Here is a 24,432-nt window from a genome sequence, read left to right as displayed (position 1 = left end):
AATGCACTTCCAAATCCTTTTCAATTTTCTTATGTAAAATTTACTCATCTATGTGTATAGGAATGTTATTTGGACTATAAATTTGACAGATGTGGAATTTAAGTTTTCTCTCCCTTCTTAAGTAGAAAACATTGATTAGAACTGTAGATTGAAGCTGGATAAAGCATATTAAACATTTAGCAAGTGCCTGCATTTCTGGTTTATTACTAGTAAATGGGCTCCTTTCCAAGTGATGGCTCACGTGTAGTTAAAAGGGAGTAGTGATATCAGGAATCAGGCCTAGCTTCTGATAGCCTTGTAAACTTAATCAGGCCAGCTGCCCTTTCTAGGGCTGGCTGTCTTCATCTGCTAAAGATGAGTTTAAAAAGAGCCCTCAAACCTTCTGGTTCTTTGTTAGTCTTTAAAATGGAACTACTGCCTATCTATTACAGGGGCTGCAAGAATCTGAAAGACAGACCCTGTAGAAAGCACATAAAGGTTGCTTAGTGTTAATAAGGCTTTTCCCCTGTCCTTTTAAAATGCAAGAAGTGCTTTGGACACTCAGAAGATTAAAATGAACATAGGAGGCAGGGTAAGTGACCAAGAGCCAGATAGACCTGGTCAGTCGTGCCTTCACTGTTACGTGATCTAAAATTCTAGGCAAGTTGCTTAATTTAAAATGAATATACTGACCACATTTACCTCAGGGTTATTGAGAAGATAAAAAAATTGTAAAATTTCTACCTACCTACCTATTTATGAGACAGGGTCTTGCTGTTCTCAGGCTAGTCTCAACTCCTCAAGTGGTCCTCCTGCCTCAGCCTCCCAAGTGCAGTGACTGTAGGCACACATGACTGCATCTGGCTTAAAATACGTTTGAAGTACTTAGCAGAGTGCCTAACGGAATGGCCATTCAATAAATTTTGTGTACATATCAAAACATAAGGTGGGAGGGATGAATGAACTACCAGAAAAGGAAGAGTTAAAAAAAAATAATTAGGTAGGCCACCCAAAAGAAGGGAGGTAGGAAGAAGCCCCAGCACTTACTTCACATTTTGTTGAGGCCCTGCCATGACAGCTCTCACTTCTTAGCTCACGTATGGTTTGAAGCACTAATTTAATACTTAAGATGAACTGAATTCTGTTGTGACTTTTTTGTTCCTAGGGTTCAAGCATCAAGCATATTAATCGAGTCATTGACAGACCCTTGTCTTTTCTCTCACCAGATTATTTCTCCTCTGTTCTTGCCCTTGGAAGCTATATAAGACCTGGACAGTGCCCTCATTTGTATTCTTTTTTTTTTTTCCAAAATAGTTTTAATCCTGTGGTACGGTTGTTAAGTGTGTGTGTGTGAGAGAGACAGATATGGGGCTATCTGGGAGCCATCACTGCCCTGAGTATTCCTGTTTGCAGAGCTGAATTCCTCTTGCATACAACCTTGGATATGAAGGTGGCCAGCTGCTGGAGGAAGAGCAAACTCAAATCCACTCTTTAGACCCACCACCGCTCACTTCAGTTTACTCTTTGGGAAAATCATGATTAAAAACTATTACAAGATTTTGTAACCTTCAGAAGTAGATGTAGCTAATTAGAGTTTAAAACATCTTAAGGGATTAGTGTTTAAAATGAAGTAAAGTCAGGAAATTTGCTTTCCCCTCCTAAGTGCACTGATTCCCAGATATGGCAGGACCAAGCAGAAGGTTATTTTCACACATTGGGAAGAAACGTTCCATTCCAGACTCAAGTAGAGGTTTTCCACTTTTAGAAGTGCTGCTGAGGCTATAATTATAAACTACAACCATTCTAGGATTAATTTAAAACAGTTCCTGAGATGAATTAAGATCTTGCAATAAAAATACCATATACAATCTGTCACATTATCTGTGGCCATTCTTTCCTGGGACCAGCCTAGTTAATGAGAGTAACAGGTGCCTAGAAGTTTATTGCTGAAGGCATGTTTAACAATGGTACTATGAATTCAGCACTTATATGAGAATGGTGCTTGAATTCATGGTATTTGATCAAGATTTGAGTTTTATATTCATTTATGCAAGAGCTAGTGACGTACACGATTTCACCTTTTTTCTTTCTCACTTCCTCTCCTTCCATCTGTTGTTTTGTTTTTTTAAGGATGGAAAAAGCTAGTATGGCTAGTATGGCCTGGTCCTCATTCTTTGACTTCTAGCTGTCCATTTCCTTCTCCTCCCTGCTTTGCTTTCTTTACCAGGGCCTAAACAAGGCTGAATGACTGCAACCTCAGGGAAGTTTTGTACTGGACTAGATAACCTTTAAAGTTTGGTCCAGTCCTGAGAGTGTGGTACCACATCAGTGAACTCTTGTAGCTCCTCAAACGTGATAAAAAGGTGAGCCCTCAGCATCCAAAGTCATGGGATCCTGAGGCTGGTTGCAGCGAGAACAGGAAGCTGAGAAGGGAAAGCCAGTTTGGCCCATGGCACATATAATTTTCTGTAATTTGAATAGGCATGAGCTCTCTAGTTCACCACAAATCTCACCACCTCCTGTGTTTATTTTTTATAAATGGCTCCTTGGGGTTATTTTTATCGCTTGTGCCAGCCCTGAAAGTGTTTGTATTTGTGACCTCTGATTTAACTAATCCCCAATTCATGAACATTTTAGGTGACCGCCAACTTTTTAATATTAATAAATATTGGTTTAATGAACATCTTTACATTGTATGCCCTTAGAATTAACTCCTGCAAGTAGAATTATTGGGTCAAATTTTTTATTTGAAATTGTGATAAATATTGTCAAAGTTCTCTATTGTTTTTGGTGTGTGAATTGCCAGTTTGTTATTTATCTTTCATTAGTTTTCTTACTGATTTTTAAGAGTGGTGATCAAGTAAGATTATCAACCTTTTAATAGGTGATAAATGTATTTTCTGTTTTTTAAAGCTTTTATATAATGTCTAACTATTCAGACATTTTAGATTTTTATGTATTTTGATTTACTAACTTTTACTTTGTGGTTCCTGGAATTTTATGTCATGTTTAGGAAATCTTTTTCAATCCAGCTTCATGAATTTCTAAACAGCCACTTTTGCTAACAACCAGGGACTTAAAATACGTGGTTAATTTGCAATTTCTAAGTCTTGATAGCATCTGTATCTAAATGTGGCTTGTTTTTACAGATAGAAAGTTTCTACTTCCGACTCTGAGTTTCAGTATTTTTCTGCTTTCAAACCCCCCAGAAAGGAGCTGTGAACAGAATACCATATTGGTTTTGGCAATGACTTTAATGCATCTCAAATAGGCTGATTCTACAGAATTTGATCCATAGTACTTTAGTGTCTTGATGCCTTTTTGCCAAGCAAAATTGATTATTTCTAACCCAAAGACCTTCAGTGCTGGACTGAAAAAAAAAGTAAGGAGGGCCTCCTCAGATGGTGACAGATTATATAATTTGGCATCCAGTACAATGCTTTTTATTTTTCTCTCAGTTTTTTCCCTGTCTGCTACTCACCAGTGGTCCATGCCTCTCATTGCTTGGTGACTTTTTGGAGGGCAGATTCAAATTTTTTCTTTCCAAGTCTTAGTAATTGTATCTTTAAAGTATTTTTCTTTTTTTCCTGGCAGTTTGCTAAGTGGATACTGGGGTCTTTTTTTGACAGTTTTTTCTAGCTTTCTCTTGTGTTGTGGCATTTAGCTCTGGATTGAATTTGTTGTGCTGATGTATTTTCAGCCATAGTGATGTCTGCTCTATGATGTGGGTTCTGCTTATCACTTTAGTTAGAGGTGTTTTTAACTTAGTATCTTGTTTTGTACCTCTTTTGTAATCATGTCCTCCTAAATTATTATAGTGTATTATTTTAAAGTAGATTTTATCATTGAGTCTTGTTTTTCAGTCAAGCGTATAGGCACGGAGACAGATTCTACATTTGGTTGAAGGCAATGGTTAAAACAATCAGAGTCATTCTGTTAGGGTTCATAGACTGTTCTCTTAAGCTGCCATGTCACCTTATCTAACCCTCAATTTCCTTATCTGTCAAACATGGATAAAAATCACATATCATAGGGCCAGGCCATAGTGAGTATGACATAAGACAATGGCTTTAAAGCACTTAGGAGTCTCTGGCTTGCAGTAAACCTTTTTTTTTTTTTTTTGGTGATGCTGGGATTGAACCCAGGGCCTTGTGCATGTGAGGCAAGCACTCTACCAACTGAGCTATATCCATAGCCCTAAATTTTTTCTTTTAAAGCGTCGGTTTGCTCTTCTAGGATGTTACAATGCTATTTTCCCTCATAATTGTAAAAAAATTATATCCCCATTTTAGAAAGTTCAGATATTGAAAATATTAAAGAAGAAAATGTTTCCTATAATTCTACCATCCTCAGCGATAATCAAAACTTACATTTTAACATGTTTCCTTCCGGTTTTTTTTGTATTTATATATTATTTTACATAGCTGAGATCATTCTGCATGTGTAATATAGCTTGATTTTTTTTCACTTATCATGAACAATGTCATTAAAACATTTATAAAATCATCATTTTATGGTTACATATAGTCTATAACATTATTTTGATTGAGTTAATCATTCTCTTTATTTGGCCTTTAGTATTTGGAGCTTTTTTGGTGGAGCTGGGCTGCTTTCAGATCACTGTTGCTAAGCCAGTCTTTCTTCTTTTCAGTTGGAGAGAGGTTTAAAGGCTTCATGATTGCACTTGTTGTTGTCGTTGTTTGCCTGTTGAATTAAGTGTGTGAATGAAGCCAGGATTTTAGCCATTAAACCCTGTGCTCTCAAACTTCTCCCTCCACCTTTCTGGACAGTCTCCATGCTTATTTGCTTTTTAACCTTTTTCTCATGAATTTCTTCTAATTTTGTGCTGGAAGAAAGATGAATGGGGATTATGATTAGTATTAGGTCTCCAACCCTACTGTGCCATGTGAATGGCTAGGAGCTAGCCAGAATAAACACTAGTTGCATGTTAATAGAGCTTTACTAAGGTAATCATGCTGAGCAGTTTCTGGTAAGAAGACTAACCTAGATTGTTCTTGACAGGGCACATTATTTTTGTTTCTACTTCTTATTTTTCCTGTAAAGTCAGGTTTAAAGTATGTTGAGACTGAATTCATTTGTACTTTGGAATATAATGAGGTCTTGTATTTTTTACTTTAAGAAAACCAGCCAAAAACAGCAGTCTGGAAAAGACATATGTATCCAAAATTGCCAGGGAAGCCTGCTGTGTAGATACGCTTTCTGAGAAACCACATGGCAAATGAATGTCGTCTTTGTTTCAGAACACAGTAGCCTGGTTCTGCTGGTGAATCACACTAGCTGGTTTGAGCTTGGATTTTTAACTCAGTTATTGAAATAGCACTGAGAGCAAGACTTAAAAGCTTGTAGCTGGTGACCTCAGAAGGTTGCTCAAAACAATATGGATCTGTATGAGCTTGACACTGGTTTTTACTTCCTTGGTTTGATTCTGAGACTGCCTGATCTGCAGCTATTTAGCAGCCTTCTTCTTTAAAGTTCATTCTTAAGATCATATTCTCTAATGTTGAAATATAGGATAATTTCTATTTTTAATACATAATGAGCCAGAGGCTGAGTCCAGACTGGCTCAGAAATGGATCCTAAGAACCACAAACATATATTTTAGCACCTTGGGTCTGAGGAAAGCCTGTCTTACAGTCACTTCCATGTGGCTTCACAGGAAGTGCAGGTGACAAGTGGGCATATATATGTCTTGAATTCCTAGAAGCCATTGTCCCCCTCACTTAGTGATACTACTGATCCAACTCTGTATCAGTCAGAGAATGAGAGCCTTTAAGGATTAAAAGGGGCCTTAAGGGACATGTATTCCAACTTCTGCCACATTTCCAATAGGCATCCATCATGCAGTGTTTTTTTTTAAATAATTTTTTAGTTGTTGATGGACCTTTATTTTATTTATTCATTTATATGTGGTGCTGAGGTGCTGAGAATTGAACACATGCGAGGCAAGTGCTTTTCTACCTCTGAGCCACAACTGCAGCCCCATGCAGTAGGTTTTTTTTTTTTTTTTTTTTTTTAACAACTCTGATCATTTCTGAGAAGAGGCAGGATTCCACAAACTGGGCGTTAGTCTATATCACTGCTCAGAATTTCTGTCTGAAGATACAGCATTTCAAAACTTCAGCAAAAATTTGTCTCCACGCACTTTTACCCATGCAATTTTGATTATTTCTCACAAACTGTACAGGTTACTTGATTAGCTCAATTTTCCATTTTTTACAGCTGGAGAAAGCCCCAGTCTCTTGCCCCTAACCCCTTAACATGTGGTAACTAGGCTTGAATAAAACTTGCCAGCCTGGTGCTGCTCAGCACATGGGCTCTGTTGGTATCTTTGCACTTCATCTTCTCTCCATTTAGCTGAGAGCATGAGTGTGAATGCACCACATAGTGGATGTTGGGTGATGACTCATTAAAAATGCAGACTCCAGACTCAGAAACAGATTGCATTTTAGTCTCTACCACTTGCTGACTGTGTAACCTCAGTCAGATTGGATTATGTAATTCTTCAAACCTCAAACTCCTCATCTATAGAATCACATAAATAATTTTAGCTGTAAGATCTGGTAAAGATGAAATGAAGTGTAATTCATGTGAAGCACTTAATGTATGACCAACTATAATGAATAGTTAATAAATGTTAAATATAATTCTTTTATTATTACTCTTGTTATCATTCCTAATCACCATACAACAAAGTCCTTGAGTCTTTCCCAGGGCAGTTCTGACAGGGCTTGTGCTTCTCTTCAGTTCTGTCTTTACATTTCTTATTCCTCTCTGTAGGACTATGCTGGTGTTCATTTTACCCAATTACTGAGAAAAACAGTGTTAGTTAACATCATGAGAAGGGCTGGGGCTGGTGGTACACACAGTGTCTCTGGACCCCAGCAGCCCCCTCTCTCAGAGGAGGAAGTTTCGGGAGTTAATCTCAGTAGTTAGCCATGTTGTCAGAACTGGAAGTTGGGAGTTAACTTTTTTCCTCCTAGGGAAAACAACTTGCTCAATAATATTATGCTTATCTCTCTGTTTTCAGATTGTTTCATCTTTTATGGCTCTGTCATTTGAATACACTTTTTAACAATAGTTTATTCTTGTGGTCCAGATTTCTTAATCCTTGTTTTGTTTAGTTTCATTCTAGATTAATCTAGGACCACCCTCCATTGGAATTTTTACTTCATCTAAGTTTTTGTAATGTATTGTCATATAGTTTTGAACTTTAAAATACACAGTATTTGGGGTAAGGGACATTATATGGCTCAGTGAGAGAATACTTACCTAGTGTGCACAATCCTGGGTTCAATCCCCAGCACTGCAAAAATGAAATAAAATTGCCATATCTATAGTTAATAGTTTGCTTTTCATTTATAGTATTTATTCTTTTTGTTTAAAGCAGACTTATCAGGGGTTTTACAAATTTTTTAAAAGCTAATCTCAGTTTTTGGTTTTGTCAGTCCTTACTACTGAGCATTGACTTTTGGATTCATTAATTTATGTATTTATCTTTTAGCATTTCTACTTTTTATGAACTTATTCTGATTTTCTCTTCACTGAGCAATTGAGCTTATTAAGTATTTTAAGTTTCTGACATTTGCGTTTAAGGCTATACAATTCCTTTTTTTAAAAAATTTTTTTTAGTTATACATGGACACACATCTTTATTTTGCTTATTATTTTTTTTTTTATTGTCGTGCTGAGGATCAAACCCAGTGCCTCACATGTGCAAGGCAAGTACTTGTCACTGAGCCACAACCCCAGCCCCTAAAATTTCTTTTATATTAACTACCATCAACAACTTTAAAAAAAATAATAATAAAGGGTTTTTTTGTTGTTGTTAAGTCAGGTTCATTGAAGTTTTATTTATATATCATAAAATTCATACAGTTTGATAAGTATACAGTTTGATAAGCTTTGACAGATATATACAGTTTTATAAATACCAACCATAATCATCCTGAAAAATTTGTCATCCTGAAAAATTCCCTTGTGCCCTGTTTTTATCACTATAGTTTTATCCTAAGGTGTCATATGAATGAAATCATATTGTCTATAGCCTTTTGTGTTCTTTCACTTCATTGTTCTGAGATTCATCCATGTTTTTGCAACACTTTATTGTTCATTTTTATTGCTGAGTATCTTTAATTGTATGAATCTACCAGAATTTGTCTCTTCACTACTTATTTTCAGTGGGAGAAAATGAGAGTACTTTAATTCTGTGCTTGGATTGTAAATATACATACTAGACTATTGGAGATTTAAAATTATCTTGGCATTTTTCAAATTTAACTTTTATTTGGGGTTTGGCATTTTGGAAATCTTTTTATTAGTGGGGAAGCATGTAAAACAAGGGGAGTTTAATATAAGGAAGTATTTCCTATGAGAAAAGGATTCCCCAGAGCACATATAGAAGGGAGTATTGGGCGCTTAGAGGCAAGAAACTAGTAACTAGTGTACTTTTTCCTTTTAAAACGAAATATTATCAAGTCATAAAACAGTAATAACTTTATACTTATGCAATTAACAGAGAGGAAAAGAATATACAAAAATTAGAACATACAACTTCAAGTAACAAAGAATATGTTTATAGACACATGAATATCATATTAATCATGAATTTTACCTTCCCACAGCTCTGTCTGTGATATACATAAAAATAAAGGGTATTGTCACTATTCCCCCCTCTCCTATTTATTATAGATTCCAGGTTGTAAACCAGACTGCAGGTGAAAGGCAGTTTCTTTCTTTAAGATGCTTGCCATTTTAGAAAACATTTTTGGATGCACATTTCAAAGAATCAGTTTGCACCAGAGAAACTAAATGTTTTTGACCTTGAGCCTGAATTTACTGAATTTACTGCTAAGAATATGGTGAGCACACTTTCTGTACTGAAAAACTAAGACACACTCTTTATAAAGAATTTTTTTCTGGATTGTATATTTATGCACATTTGAAAAGCATTACCATGATATAAATTAAATCACATTCGATTATATCAATTAAACACTTGGAAAAGAATAAAGGGCTATGCCAAAATATCTAAGGATAACAGATTAATGCTTTCATAGAATATATTTTATAAATATCCTTTTCAGACACTCTAAAACCAAAAAAAGCAAAAGAAAAAAATGATAAAAATCCATATGTAAAAGTTGGGTTTTTCTGTCTTTACAGTTTTTATTCCTCTCTGTAGGACTATGCTGGTGTTAAATCTTATATATACACACGAACACCCTCTATCTAGTTCTGATTTATGTTTTTAACATTGCAGGAGTTCAGGCCCCAAGACTTCATGATCGCTGATGTGCCTTGCAGATAGCTTGTCCACTTTTGTTGAAGAATTCTGCACCACTCCCATTCCCACCAAAGGATTTTTTTTTTTTAAATCCTTTTTGGGGCATATTTAAGTTGTGAACCTCTGATTCTTCATTACATAGGTGTCCCCTACAGTAGAGTTAATGAAGTTTTATGTAATTTGCAGAAAGTGTGTGTTATTTACTTGCAAGTTTACCCATGTTAAGATAGCCAAAATTGTAAAAATCCCAGCCTATAAAATAAAGTTTTTATTTGCATTCTTGACAAGTTTTCTATAAATCTTTTGTTCTTGTAGTGTATTTAAAGTCGGATCATAGCTTGAAGATCTTTTAAGACTACAGCTATTAAGTAAAGTGAGATCAATTTGTATTTTAGCTTTCAGATTTTGCTTGGGGCTCTTTGGGCTTCTGTTACTTGGCAGGAAGAATGAGAAGCAGTCTGGCCTTTCTTGTCTTTTGGAAATTTCCAGCCCAAGAGAGTGTACAGAGGCACAAAGCTTGCAGGGAATTCTTATGTGATTAGCCAGCTCGTTCCCTAAATTATTAAGTTACATTAAAGCAGCAGCTTGGTGTACTTGGTGTTTTAGGTTTTCATATCTTCTGCAAGATTAACTTCCCTACAAATGATGAGACTTTCAGTGTCTCCCTTTAGTGTTTTCAAATATCAGGAGCATCACTTTCTGCTCTCTTCTTGGTTCCTACCCTCTTTAGGCATTTGCAGTTATTCTAGGAGGTTTAATGTATGTTAACTAATTTCCTGAAGGTTTTCCTCTCACAGTTTGGCTTCCTTAAGTGTGAAATTTATACACTAATTTAGAACTACTCTTAAAATAGAATTTTTCTTAAAGAGCAATCATAAGCAAATAGAACTAGAGTGAATTTTATGTTCAATTTTTTCCTTGTAACTTAATTGCTTTCAAGACACTGGATGAGTTCTTTCTCATTTTGGAATGCATTGGTCAATTTTGAGTAATTGACATATCCTTATTTAATGAACTGTACTGTCCTCATAGGCTTGGGTATCAATTACATACTTTCAAAGCTTCTGAAAAACCTAGTGTCTTCCTAGTGTTTGTGGGAACCCAGTAAAAAGTCAGAATCATTTTTAAGTAAAGGCTTAAAGGTTAAGGATACATTTCTTTTTAAATATTTGTTAAGAAAACTTTTCTGCTGGTCTGTTTTTCTGAGAATATATTAGATGCACTCCCTACTCTCAGAGCACCCACTTTTGCAGAGGCAAAGGTGTGAGGGTCAAGAGAGGAGCTGAAGCCTGAACTGGGCTGGAAGGTCAGGTGGGCATTCCCCTAATAAGACGTTACCCAGTAGAAGCAGGACAGTGTAAAGAAAACATGGACCTGAGAGAGTTTTGACTAGTTATTAGTAATACTGACATTTAAATGAGCTCATTAGTTTTTTTCATTTCCTTATCCTAATTCTGTTATCTGTATCTTAAGTATGATAGTTACTTTTAAAAGTAACAAAATTCGCTTTTCTTTTTTAAAAATACTAAAATTTAGACCTTTTCCTGAACTAGAATAACCACTATGAATGTTTAAAAAAAAAAAAAGTATAAGGTTCTTATCTCAGAGACTGTGACCTTAAGGGCTCTTCCTTCTCTCAGTTCCTGTAGCACGTATTGCCTTGGCATGGATCTGGCTGGGCTTGCAGAAAGAGCCACTAGGATTCATACCTTACCTTATATACTTATAGACCGACCATGGGCAGATTCCTTCATTTTTCTTAGCCTGTTTCTGTTTCTGAAATATGGGAGTAATACTGTTTCATGATTGTTGTGAGAATTGCATGAGATAATGCATGTATTGTGCTGAGTGCAGCATCTAGAGCAGTGTACTTAATAAGAGTATCTTTTCTTTACTGGCTATTCACCATCATCGACCCGGTAAATAACACTTCGGGCTATGGCTTGTTTTCATGATTAAACTACCCTCCTTCTCTCCACTTCTAGTATGAAGGGAGTCTTCAGTGTGGGAGTCTCTTTGTCTTCTCCCCTCCCCTTATTCACTCTCACTTCTCTGTCAGCTTACCCCTGCCCACTCCAGGCCTAGCACAGGTGAGCAGGTCATGGCTATATCTCTCGTATTTTATAGATGCTTCGCAATGCAAGGCCTTTGGGGATAGTCGTAGTCCATCTTCTGCTTCTGTAACAGAGTAATTGGATAATTTATGAAGTCCTGGATTTATTTGGTCCATGGTTGTGAAGGCTGGGAAATCTAAGAGTATGCCACAAGCTCTAGCAAGAGCCCTCATGCTTTGTCATAACCTGATAGAAGGGCAGGTGAGCGCATACACAAAGAGAAAATCAGACTGAACTCATCTTTTTCATCAGGAGCCCACTCCTGTGGTAACAGCATGAATTCATTCTTGAGGGCAGAGCCCTCATGACCCGCCTCATAATTCCATCACAATAGCAGTTCACCCTGAATCTTGGAGGGACATTTAAATCATAACAGGGATCCATTTTTCTTTTGTCTTTGGAGGTATGAAAGTCCCTGATGGGTTCAAGATGATAGGAAAATATCTGGGTTTGGTCAAAACATATTACTTTTGGCCAAAGGCTATTACAAAACTCACAGAACAAAAATAAGACAAAAGAGCTGGATTGTGATTTTCAAAATAAGTCCATCCCAGAACAGAGTTGGAGTAAATTCTAGCATACAGAAGTACTACTTCAAAAATTAATTTCAACAGTATGCAAGTAATATACTTTATACTATAGCAAAACCCCATTATTTAAAGAAAAAAACTTTTTGTGTTTTTATTTCTGCCATTTATCAAACTATACCCTTCTCTCCCTCCCACTCCCTTCCCTAACATGATATATTGCTCCTCCGGTAGGTGTGTGAGGCTCTCTGAACATCGTCATGTGGTTGTTTGAGCCTAGTCTTTTTTTAAAATATTTATTTTTTAGTTTCCGGTGGACACAACATCTTTAATTTTTATGTGGTGCTGAGGATCGAACCCAGCGCCGCGCGCGTGCCAGGCAAGCATGTTACCACTTGAGCCACATACCCAGCCCTTGAGCCCAGTCTTTTAAGAGACCCCTGTCAGAGTTCTTGCCATTACATAGTCAGATTTCTTTGTTATACCTAGGTTTATGATCTGCATGTCATTTCAGTCTTCTAGGTAAATATTTTGTATTCATGCAGTCATGTTTTCTTTGGTTAGAACTCTGATAACTGGAATTCCAAGTGTTGATTTGAAGTAATTGTAAACTCAAAATGGGATTGAAATAGTCATTTAACTAATAATAGTTTTGCCACCTTTCCTATTGGAAAAGCATTAAAAAGACTTTTATGGGAGACTGAGGAAGTATAATTTGGCATGACTATAATTTGAATCAGGATATCTATCATTAAAGTTTTCACAAATTCATTTAAGGAGAAAATTCTTTTGAAATTGAAATTGGTGGTATGGCGTATATAGCCCACACAAATTTTGATTCAGTTGTCAGCGTCCTGGATTCTGCACTTGGCTCTCTTCTTCATTTTCCCATGAGAGATTGCTGCATCGCCTGAGAATGTCACCTTACTAGAGTCTGCCGTATTAGAGTCACCTCTTACTAGAGTCACCTCTCTTGTCTCTACAAGTTCATCAAGACAGGGCATATATCTTAATGGAACTAAATCAATGCCTGGATGCCATGTGACTGATGCTCATGTGCTTTCTCTATTATACTTTGACCAGCTTTCCAGTGGCTGGTGTGGAGGGTATGGAATGACATTTTGGTGCCTTCATTTGACTTTTTAGCTTCTATTAGGCTTCCCCGTCATGATACTAAATCCCAAGAGTGTATTGTTTCCTCATTCTTGGCCATAATAAAGCATCACCTGTGACAGGATTGGTCTGACTTACCCATCCAGAAAGGATGACATGTTTAAGAAATCTTGTTTGTGACTTCAGAGGCAAAAATGTTATGTATGGAATGCAAGTTTGTCCTTAAAAACTTTAGCAAGTTTCTCTTTGACAATTTTAGGGATATCTCAACACCATTTGCACAGTATATTTCTGTGGTAAGAGTTTATATCAGTAGAGTAACAGAACTGTGAAATACGTCTAAACCCTTTACCCTGGTTGTAGGCCAGACCTGTTAGTTCACTGTGGGGCTTGTTGCCAAGGGACGGTGAAGCTCTGCTCTACATTCTCATGTGTTTAGTTTGGTCTGCTGGTTGAAGATAGGTTAATTGTCAGTGTGATTCCTAGGAATTCTCTCTTGTGATGAAGCATCAGCCAGTGCTTCTGAGTTGGTCTCTAGGCAAGTTGTGCAATGACACTAATGTGTGATTCAGAATTTCAGGGTTGCATAAAGCTATTTGTGTTTAAAAAAACAAAATCAGTTTCCATCTGCTTTGGTCTGGCCAAGAGGAAATCAACCAGATTTATCTGATTTGGGACTTCTCACACAGAGTTCACTGGAGACACCTCTCTGTGTGTGGTCTGTGTCTTGCACCATATTTTTAGTGAGCTCATGTTAGAGCAACAATAGTCACTGTTTATACTACATCCTCCATTTTCCAAAAGAGGATTTAAGGTAGTAACTCCCTGACCACTTTCTTTCTGTTGTGCATCCAACTCTATGGTATGTAATTTACCAATTCCTATAATTTGTATAGCTTCCCTTGTAGGACAAATACTGTTGTCCTCTATAAAAAAGTGAGGAAACTGAGGCTTGTACTAGATGACTTTCCCTGTGGTATCCATCTATGAAGGCAGCGCTCAAAGCCAATACTTAGCTGCTTCTCTGGTAGAGATCTTGCTCTTTATATTCTTGTTGCCCAGCAGTGTTCCTAGCCTAGTGTAGCTTCCAGTAAACTGGTTGGTTTTGATTTGAATGTTCAGCTGCCTTGAATTGAGTGATGCACACCAGGGCATGCTGTTCATGTCATAGGCACTTTAGTATTATTATAAGAAGAAAGGCAGCATACCCATTTTACAGATGAGGAAGCTAAATTCTAGAGAGGTCAAGTGATTTGCCTAAAGTATTCCATCATCAGTAGTGGCAACATTTTTTTTTTTAATACTTATGTTTTCTTAGTTTTCGGTTGACACAACATCTTTATTTTTTTTTTAATTTTTATGTGGTGCTGAGGATCGAACCCAGTGCCCCCCGCATGCCAGGCGAGCACACTACCGCTTGAGCCACATCCCCAGCCCCGGCAACCTTTTTTTTTTAAATACTCATTTTTGAGTTATAGGTGGACACAATGTCTTTATTTTATATTTATGTGGTGCTGAGGATCGAACCCAGTGCCTCACACATGCTAGGCAAGTGCGCTACCACTTGAGCCACATCCCCAGCCGTGGCAACATTTTTTAATACGAGGGCCATGTAACATGTTTAAGTTAATTTCACAATTCTTCCAGCCTTCCATATTTATCACTAACAGCCCCATTTCCATAACCCTTCAGGTCTCTTCCAGTTACTTACTGAATCACTTTGGGCCAGTTACTTGCCCACTCTTATCCTTACTGACCTCATCTGTAAAAGGTGATCATGGTACTTACCTTACAGAAACATGAAATGAAGTAATGCAGACAAAACAGTTAATTCAGTGCCTAACACATCGCCATTAGCCATTCAGTGCCTAACACATCGCCATTAGCCATTCTTCCACGTGTATGTAAAATCCAGTAGTAAGACATTATTGTATCCAACTAAAATAAGGGTGAGACTGAATTTTGGTCTAAAGTACCTATCTGCTTTAAGATGCAACACATTTCCAGAGACCACATCTTTTAATTAAGATAAACCTCTTCTGCACACCCGTTTGTTGCCTTTACCTGCTCAGATGTCCTTTAGCAGACATCAGACATCGACTGTAAAGGCAGCAACAGATAAAGAGCTCAGTGTTTATTAGGCTACAGGGAGCACGTGCCAGCATAGACCCCGGCACGCACTGTCAGACTCAGAGCCCATCCTTTCCCATTCACCCAGAACTCCTGTTGATTAGTCTACAGGTGGTCTGGAAATTCTAAATACCTAAGATTAAAAGGCTTATTTTAGCTTCTCCTTCTGAAATGTGACCTCTCCAAGGAAGAGGGCCAGAAATGCCTGTGCTGGTCTGTTCTCTTCCACATAGCACCTTCCATAATGACCCTGTGGCTCTGAGGTAGTCACTCATTTTGACCAGAAGGACCATGTCTATCATTCTTTTTATTGTCTCGTTCTTTCCAAGGTGTACCTCTTGAAATTCTTTTTTGAATAAAAAATTACACTGGGCATGCCCTTTAGAAATGGCTGCCCTAGGATTAGAGATCTGATTATTGTCAACAGTACAAAACACAGAAGCGTTAATTAAGTGAGCAGAGTTGTTTTTTTGTTTGTTTTTGTTTTTTTAATTCCAAAAGACTGCTGAAGGGAATCACTTTTAAGTTTACAAGCTTCAAAAGAACAGAAACTAACTTACCACCTGTTATACACTGTGTCCTCTCAGCACCTGCCCCATAGTTGTGTAGTGTGTGATGGTGCTCAGTGTAAGCCTACTCTGTGGATGTCAGTGGTTCTCATAATTGTTCGACTACAAATGAAGGGAATTTTATTCATCTATTCCTTGAAACAGTATTATGTTTAATAATAAGCATTAGTCAATAAGATAGATAAGGTCATTTGTTCCCCTCATAGAACTTACATTTTAATGAGAGAAACAAATAAAAGGAATAAAAATAATTACAAGATGCATGGTTGTTTTGAAGGAAATAAACAGAGGAGGCAACCTTTCCAGATAAGACAGTGAGAAAAGGCTTACTCATGACCCCTGAGGAGTTGCTGTCTGAGCCAAAATTTAAAGGATAAAGAACTGAGCATGAGCCATCTAAGCAAAGAACTGAGCATAAGCCATCTAGGCCTTTGAGTCTGGAAAAAGTGCAAAAAGGGTCTGAACAAAGGGGAGAGTGACAGATCAGGAAGTCAGAAGGAGTGGTGGGGACCAGAGATGTGGGACCTTTGTAGCCCTTGGATTTGGATTTTACAAGAGTGCAGTAGAAAGAGTAAACGTGGGTTATCTGATTCTTGCCTGTGTTTAAGTGTGTTTGTTGCTGGGAGGTGATGGTGGCTTGGTCTGAGGGGCTAGAGATGAAGACAGAAAACACGGTTGGGTTTAAGTTATATTAGTATTTCAGAGATGAGATTGATAGGACTGATGAAGCTGGGATGCGGGCAGGAGGGGAGTAAGGGAAAGGGAGGGATCAGGGATGATTCTGAGAACCTGAGAGAAGGGCAGTGCTTGGTGTGGGGAAGACTAGGAAGTAGGGAGAGTTTGGTGATGGCCTGGGTGTGTATATAGCTCAGGTGTAGAGTCCTTGCCTAGCATGTGTAAGACCCTGGGATCTATCCCCACTACCACCCTACTTCCGCGTCCCCCCAAAAAAGGTTTGGGGATGAGGGAGAGATGGGACTCAAAAGAGTTTTGTCTTGGATGTACGTTGTAGATTTCCATGAGATACTAGGGACTGAGGTACCCTGAGGGTTCTGATCTAGACAAGTGTCTGAGGCTGGAGGAGAACTCTGGGCTAGAACCATAAATGTGGGGGCCATTGCATAGAGAGGATGTTTAAATCCTAAGGCATGCTAAATTGTGAATTCCCTTACTTAGGGAAAAATAACTCAAGCTACCTACATGATTGGTTTAAGAATTTGTTCTTTTAGGGTGCTGGCTATATAAAAACTGTAGAACTACAGATATTTTACTTGCAAGGTAGCTACATGAAGTTTATTTGACATCAAAGACTGGGAAGGTGAAATACTACTACACTTGGCGCCATAAAATCATTGTCTAAGCTTGTTTTTCAGGAAAATCCATATTTTAATGGTGTGACCAAGTCATCAGCAGTGCCTGGCTCAATGTTCTAAAAGGTCAGGTGTAACTTAAGCCCCAAGGGCCTTAGGGCAGCTGTAAATTAGAGTCAAAGGAAGATGAAATGGAGCAAGAATGTTCATCGCCCCCTGATTAGAATCAAGAAATCAAAACTACCTAGAAATTAGAAACCTAAAAGCTTTTGACCAGAGATAGAAATTATTTTGTGAGGATTTTGCTAATAGAATAATAAGGAGGATGTAGAGTCATGCTTATAAAATTTGAGGATTTATAAGAAACACCTGAATTAACTTATTTAAAATGTAGTCTTAAAATGTGGTCTTATGCCTCACCTCCAAGAGAATCTGATTAAGCTGGTGCCCCGATCTGAGTTGGAACCCAGGACTTTTTATTTCTAGCTAGTGATTCTGGTACAGATGACCCATTTATGTGGAGAAACATTGAGTCTGGAAAGACCTCTTACAGATGGGGGGCAGGCCTGTGGGGATGAGGGGCCTGCCCATAATCGCAGAGCATTTTAGACTGTCAGTGCGGTCTCACTCACTCATATCCTTCATCGTAATGGTGGATGCAAGGCAGTTTATCTCAATTCCCAGCCCTGCTTCCTTCACTCTTTTGTTTTCTTTTTCCAAAACACAGATCACATTATAGGGTGAGAATAATTTGCTGATTTACTGTGTTTATTTATTTATTTATTCTCACCTCAGTGAAACATAAGCTTCAGAAACGCATTGATCTTTGCTTTTTGTTTCTTTTTGTTTCACTGCAGTGTCCTGTGTGCCTAGAATAGTGCCTGACCCACACTAGGAATTCAGTGAACGTTTGATAAATGAGTGGATGAAAAATATTTTGTTAAATCATACATGAGTTAATGGAAGTTGTGGGAAGGTACCAGTCCTTAGGCATTGTCAGCACAAAATAAAGTTGGATATTTTCTTTTTCACTTGTTGATTCTGCTTGAATCAGAGGTTTCAGGAACAGTTGTTATGAAAGATTAATTAAAAACTTTCCAATAATAAATTAACAACAGTGATAAACTACCACTTATGGAATGTTTGCTACTTGCCAAACACACTATAGGAAGTTCTGAGCTGAGAATGCTATGCCTTTTATCTCATCTAAGTTTCACTGTAGCCCAAGGGTGCAGAACTAGGATTGTCTGTTTTTCAGAGAAAACTGAGGCTCAAGAGGCAAACTTACTTCTTCAGGTTGCACAGACAGTACAGATTCAGGTCTGTGATTCTAAAGATTAAGCTCTTAGCAACCAGTGACATTCAGTTTCAGGTTTGGGGTCTTCTCTCTTTGGAGAAAGAATTGAAGACACTAAAGCTGAGGCAAGGATAACTCTTTGGGGTATCCTAGACCAAGAACATCAGCCTCGAAGGTGGTATGAAACCACAGGCTGGAAAGAAACTGCATTTTTTTTTTTTTCAGCTCAACTTTCCAGCATTTCCCCATACTCTAAAGTCTTTCCATTCTCACATTATAAAGAACCTTTCGTCTTTAACTGTTAGTTTTTCTCACTTCTCAGACAACCTCCCCGAAGCCAGCCAAGGAAAATTCCTGTGGTGACAGGTCACACTACACCATTTCTAGGGAGGCCACTGTAGCACTCATTCACACCCCACCCCATAAGGAAGGGTGAACAGAAAGGGCCTCCTTCACTCACACCTTCTTTAACATTTTCCTGTTGAGGCCTCAGGAAGGGGCTGAGGGATATGATGATTTTTATAAATGTGAACACAACAGATCTCTTGTGAGACTTGGTTGAGCCCTTGAGTTCTGGAAACACTCTGCCTATTAAACTAGCCATGAGCAACAGAATGAAGTATCACCACCCACTGTGGATAATGTGGACATTCATTCACACTCCGCTAGCCTTGCTGGTAGTCAGTCAGCACTGCACACCATTATGGTAGCAGATCTCACTTAATTCTTAGTGCCACACATGACAAGGCATCACTGTCCCCCTTCTGTAGCTGAGGAAGGCCTAAAGATATTGGTAACTTGTCAGTCTTGTAGCATTTGCAAGAGGAAGAGCCATGTGTTAAACACAGGTTGAGTTGTAAGACCTGCAGGTTCTGGTTAAGAGGATGCACTCTGGAGCCAGACTGCTCAGGTTTGAATCTTGACTTAGGCACTTACTAGCTGGGAGATACTGGGCAGGACATTTAGCCACCCTTTTCCTTGGCTTGTTCATCTGTAACATGGGATGATAATGTTCTCATATCATTTGTTACAAGGGTTAAATGAATCAATGCATGTGAGCACTTAGTGCCTGGCATATAGAAAGCAATATTAAAGTGCTAGCCATTATTAATTTATATATCAAGTCTTTTTATTCCTTTGGATGGAAATTTGGTCTCAGGTTTTTTCCAACCCCTTACCCAAAGACTATATGCTCAAGAGTCCTATGTAGATGATCCAAATGTAGCACTCAGAAGAGTGCCTGGCATCTACTTAGCCCCCAGTAAATGTTAGTGGTGATTAGTGTACAGTGCCAAGACACTGTGGGAAGGCAGGGGTTAGGGGAGAGCATCCTACCTCAGTCAGCACCATCCTCTGGGGTGTGGACCAAGAAAGAGAGACAGGCACTGGCTAGATGCTCCTTTCACAGGACCAACAAGAACTAAAGGCAGCCATTATTTCACACAATAGTAGCAGCATGTTTCTGTAATTGTAATGCCCTAACAAGCAAATGTATATTTCACTAATTTAAAGGATAGGGAAGATGAAAGTACTATTCACTGAGTTTCTGGTCAGGACACAATGAATAAAAAAGATTAGTACCTTTCCAAGGATAAATTGTCCCAGAACAGCTTTGTGGCGTGCCATTCAGTGGAATCAGTTATCCCTGTCCAGCACCCTATGCTGGCCACAGTATTCTCCAATCTCCCTTTCTTCTGGGAAAGCTGAATTTCTCTGCCATCCTGCCATAGGCTTAGGCTTTGTCATGACAGTATTTTTCACTTCTTTTTTAGCTTAAGAGTTGGACAGTGGAGGACCTTCAGAAGAGGCTCTTGGCCCTTGACCCCATGATGGAGCAGGAGATCGAAGAGATTCGGCAAAAGTATCAGTCCAAACGGCAGCCAATCTTGGATGCCATTGAGGCTAAGAAGAGGCGGCAACAAAACTTCTAAGTAAGGCCGTACCCAGGTCTTTGTGAACTCCGGATCCTCATCTCACATTTGTTAGCCAGCACTTCTGCTCTGTCATTTCTCCACAGCACCTTTGTGAACTCAGGAATGTGCGCCAGTGGGAAGGGCTACCTTGACAGTCATCGTGCCATCTTGATGAGTGCGTTTACATTGGTCAGGTATATTATTTAAAAGGATTTGTATTGGCGCTTTTAACTCAGAGTTTTAAACCCTAGAAACCAGAGACTCCTAGTTGAGTAATAGCTGGGAAAGTTTTACATTGTCTTTTTGTTTTTCTTCTCCAAATAGCTTTTGATTGTTCTTTCTAGAAGACTTTTTAAAAACATATAAATATGCATATATATATATACATAAATTATAAAGATTCCCCCACTCAATGTGGTGGCATCTCTGTACAGGTACAGTTTTGAACAGTTTTGCATCTTTTCTGTAAGATTATGGTACTGTGGAACATGAGGACAGAGGACTCTAGGAGGCTATAAGGGGATTAGTGAATCCCAAGAGCCAGCCTTCTCCTTTGCAGGACTGCATTTAAAAATTAGGCTTGGGGTGGTGCTTGCACCATGGTTGCAGCCTTGAGCGGGCATCACTGGCTTCTGGAGCTGTTGGTGATGTCCAGGGAAGCCTTGAGGATTTGTGTTTGCTCTCTGAGTCCCAGGAGAAACCTGACACCTTCTTTGCAAATCTGCCTTTGCTGTTTCAACGCCTTTCATCCATCTCCACTCTCCCAACTGCCTAAGTCACATCACAGATACTGCCCAGTGCCTTAAGAGGAGACGTGATCCAGTGAAGGGACAGGCCTACCAGAATTCTTAGTGAACATAGGGATGTATTCAGTTCACAAAGGGAAAGGGCTTTCGAAGTTCTCATTGTTCATGTGAAAAATCACATTATGTGATGTTTTGCTCTGCATTCCTTATAGAGAGGAATAGAGGGCATTGCTTGCTTTTATGATCCACAAATATGTGACTGTTTTCTTTTACTGTAAGGGGTCTAAAAAAGATAAATGAATACCAGATTAAAATTTGTTTTTCAGGAGGCTCAAGCCACACACATAAAATGCCAGAGTTGGAAGGAACCATAGAAATCATCTAGTCTGACACTTTGTTGCGTAGATGGGAAAACTGAGGCTTTGAGAGGGAAGTGACGTGGCCAATATCACAGCCCAAGTTAGAATAAGAGAAGGAATTGGAACTCGGGACTCCCCTCCTGGGCCACTGAACTGAGCAGCCCTTTCCCTGAGGAAAGAGACTTGTGTCAGTTTTGATTAAGGGAATCATGTTGACAGAAACTTGCTCTTGCCTTGCTTCTTTAGTAGGTAACCTGGATATGAAGCGATTCCTCATTCAGTCTCAGCAAGTGCATGAGCTCTGCACCATCTGCCAGTAGCAGACCAGCACCCATGAAGGCAGATTTAGGGCCCAGAGCAGATCAGAGGGCTTTTCAAAAGACAGTGTGGAGCTGTCCTGTAACATTGGCTCAAAAGCCACATTTACTCACACAGCAAAGATAAGACAATTAAGAAAGACAATCTTTTTGTCTTCTAATATCTCTTCTTCCCTCAGGGAAGCCATGACTGGGTTGCACCTAAGGATACTGTAATTTGACTCCATAATTGCTTTTGCTCCTTGGACCTGAGAATCGATAGAAAGGCAGAGAACATTCTTCCTCTGTGACCAGCTTCTGTTATTTGCACTTAAAGCAAGTTTTAAAAAATGCAAGAGACAGTTGGTCTTCAGGGCGTGGCCAGTGCAGCAGCAGTGTGGCAGAAGTAGAAAAATAGAGGGCAATTTGAAGATCTTGCTGGAATTGTATTTGTTGACCACCTATCATATTCCAGGCACAGAACTAGATTAATTAAGTTCCAAATTTCACAGTAATCCCATGGATGATGTACTTTATCTCCATTTCATAGATGAAGAAATGGTTTTGTGAAGAAAGATTCTTCCCATTAGCAATACAGCTAGTAAGTGGTAGAATCAGGATTCATAGCATTACTACAGTGCTAATATTTACAGAGAAAGGCAAACTCATAAGTCTGTTTAAAATGAAGTGACCATGTTTTACACAGACTAAGTGGCATTTTTAGTTTGGAAAACAGCTGAACTCAAAGTCAAGTCTGCCAGCCAAGTAAGTTTTAAAATCCAAAATATTGTGTTTATTAACACTTCTATCTTGATCTCTTTGCCCCTTAAACAAAGAACTTTGGGGTTGGTTAGACAGGAGAAAGCCTGGTTTTTCCTTTACTAAACAAAATTCCAGAAAAGGAAAGCTCAGTTTTTTCTCATAAATATTCTTGGGCCATGAACCTTGATCTGGAGTTTGTTTCAAGTAACATGTGGACACCCAGCTTGCTGGCCAGCAAAGTCACCTTTGGACAGTATGTTTTAGATCAGAGTAATTTCCTGGTGTGTTTGTTTTCTCGTGACAGGAACACAGGAGCAAGTCCTAGTCATTTTTTCCTTGAATACTAAATTGAAAACACTTAAGCTTGCTTTCATTGAGCTTGAATATTTGCAACTCAAGCTTCATGAAACTCTGAGGCTCTCAGAAAAACCATGACCCTACACCTAATTGCATCTTTAAAATATCTCATATTCTTTAGAAATATCTTAACTGTTTTGCCATTAGTACATTTGAAACATATTTCTATTTTTATTTCTCCCTTATCCCTATCCCTAACCACCATTTGAGTAGATAAGAATTTGGCTGGCTGGGATTGAGAAGAGGGTTGGTGGGTGGGTGCACATATGGACTGATGGACATTAGATAGGTAGGTAGGTAGGTCATAGAAAGAATGAATGAACCAGAAATCTGAAGCAGTTTAAGAACTATAATCTTGACTCCTCAAAACTATAGACTGTAATCAAGAAAACATTTATTTAGCACTTACAGATGCCAGAAATGTATTATACGATTTAAAACTCAGGAGCCCTGCTACTGTCAGGAATGAGATGGCATCATTCCTGTATAACCTACAAATTTTAAAGAACTGATAATTACAGAATATTATGAACAATTTTACACTAATAAATTCAATAACTAACATGAAACAGACAAATTCCTAGAAAAACACAAAGTGCTAAAGTTCACTCAAGAAGAAATAGATTATCTTAATGGCCATCTTCTAAAACTTAATAACTTTGAGAGAGATATGGGTGTTACTGTCCCTTGTTTTACAGATGAGGAAACAGGCTAAAAGGTAAAGTCTGTTGCTCAAGTTCATGTTACTGGAAAAATAGCAGAGCCAGGATTCAAACCCAGGTCCTCTGCCTCTTGATCTAGTGCCCTTTCTAACATACCATGTTGCCTCTGAAGATCACAGCTCCTTATTTATGAGGAAATTGTTCCTGCCCACTTCACAACCCTCACCCCACTGACCCCACCCCATCCTTTCTTAAGCACTGTGTTTATGGTTTCATCGGGTATTCGTTGTCTTTGGAATTCACATTCTGATTTGTTTTTGGGGGGAAAAAATCTCTTCCACCAGCTTGCATTTGGACCAACTTGGGGGAAAAGAGGCTTAAATGCTGTTGCTGATATACAATTTTAAAATGTGAAGTTTGTAGCTTTAATTTTTTGTAACATAAACTTAATAACACCGGCTTAAGTGCTGACTTGAGATGCTATTTTGTAAGGTTTGGATGTAAATAATCAGTTGAGGTCAGCAGTTTGTATATGTATGAGACATAGTTTCCTCCACTGCCCCTCCCTTTTGGTTTGTTTTTTTAAAATTTGAGATGCTTACTATGTGCTTTTATGTTAGAATTGTTGTTCTCCAACCTTCCTTCTTCTGACATCTTGTTTTAAATAAACTGTCCTTTGGACCACAGACTGTCCTCTTATTAAAAATGAGATCCTCCACACATGCCTGCATAATGGAGTTGTAAATCCTCGTGACACTGACTCTGCTGGGTGTAGATTCTGGGATCCAGAGTTGGGAGAGGTAGGTGACTTTGATTGGGCACTTACTGTGTGCTAAGGACTGAGTTAGTTGTCAGGGATGTAAAGATGAACAAAACGCAGTTCTTGCAGAGCAACTGGAGAGGCAGTCAAGCACAGAACCACACAAGAGAACTGCTGTGGTTGCATCCTCATCTGCTGTTGCATGCCACCCCAGGCACAGCCCAGCATTCAGAG

The 24,432-nt window shown here is 38.6% G+C and overlaps 1 protein-coding gene across 2 annotated transcripts in view; it reads left to right on the top strand.

Moving 5' to 3' along the window:
- The window catches only part of Stk4 (serine/threonine kinase 4), a 99,806-nt gene extending 75,682 nt beyond the window's left edge, over positions 1 to 24,124 (top strand). Inside the window, exon 11 of one of the 2 annotated variants that reach the window (XM_027954342.2) lies at positions 20,116 to 24,124. In XM_027954342.2, coding sequence (XP_027810143.1) covers positions 20,116 to 20,274 — 159 coding nt within the window. In that variant the 3' untranslated portion in view covers positions 20,275 to 24,124. Of the gene's footprint in view, positions 1 to 9,259; positions 9,571 to 20,115 lie in introns of those variants that run through there. The other variant, XM_027954343.2, reaches the window with a different exon arrangement.
- The last annotated feature ends 308 nt before the right edge of the window (positions 24,125 to 24,432 follow it).

The sequence above is a fragment of the Marmota flaviventris genome, chromosome 2, assembly GCF_047511675.1.
Source record: "Marmota flaviventris isolate mMarFla1 chromosome 2, mMarFla1.hap1, whole genome shotgun sequence".
Lineage (NCBI taxonomy): Eukaryota > Metazoa > Chordata > Mammalia > Rodentia > Sciuridae > Marmota > Marmota flaviventris.
The sequence above is the reverse complement of the archived record's forward strand: the minus strand, read 5'-3'. Positions and strand labels throughout refer to the sequence as shown.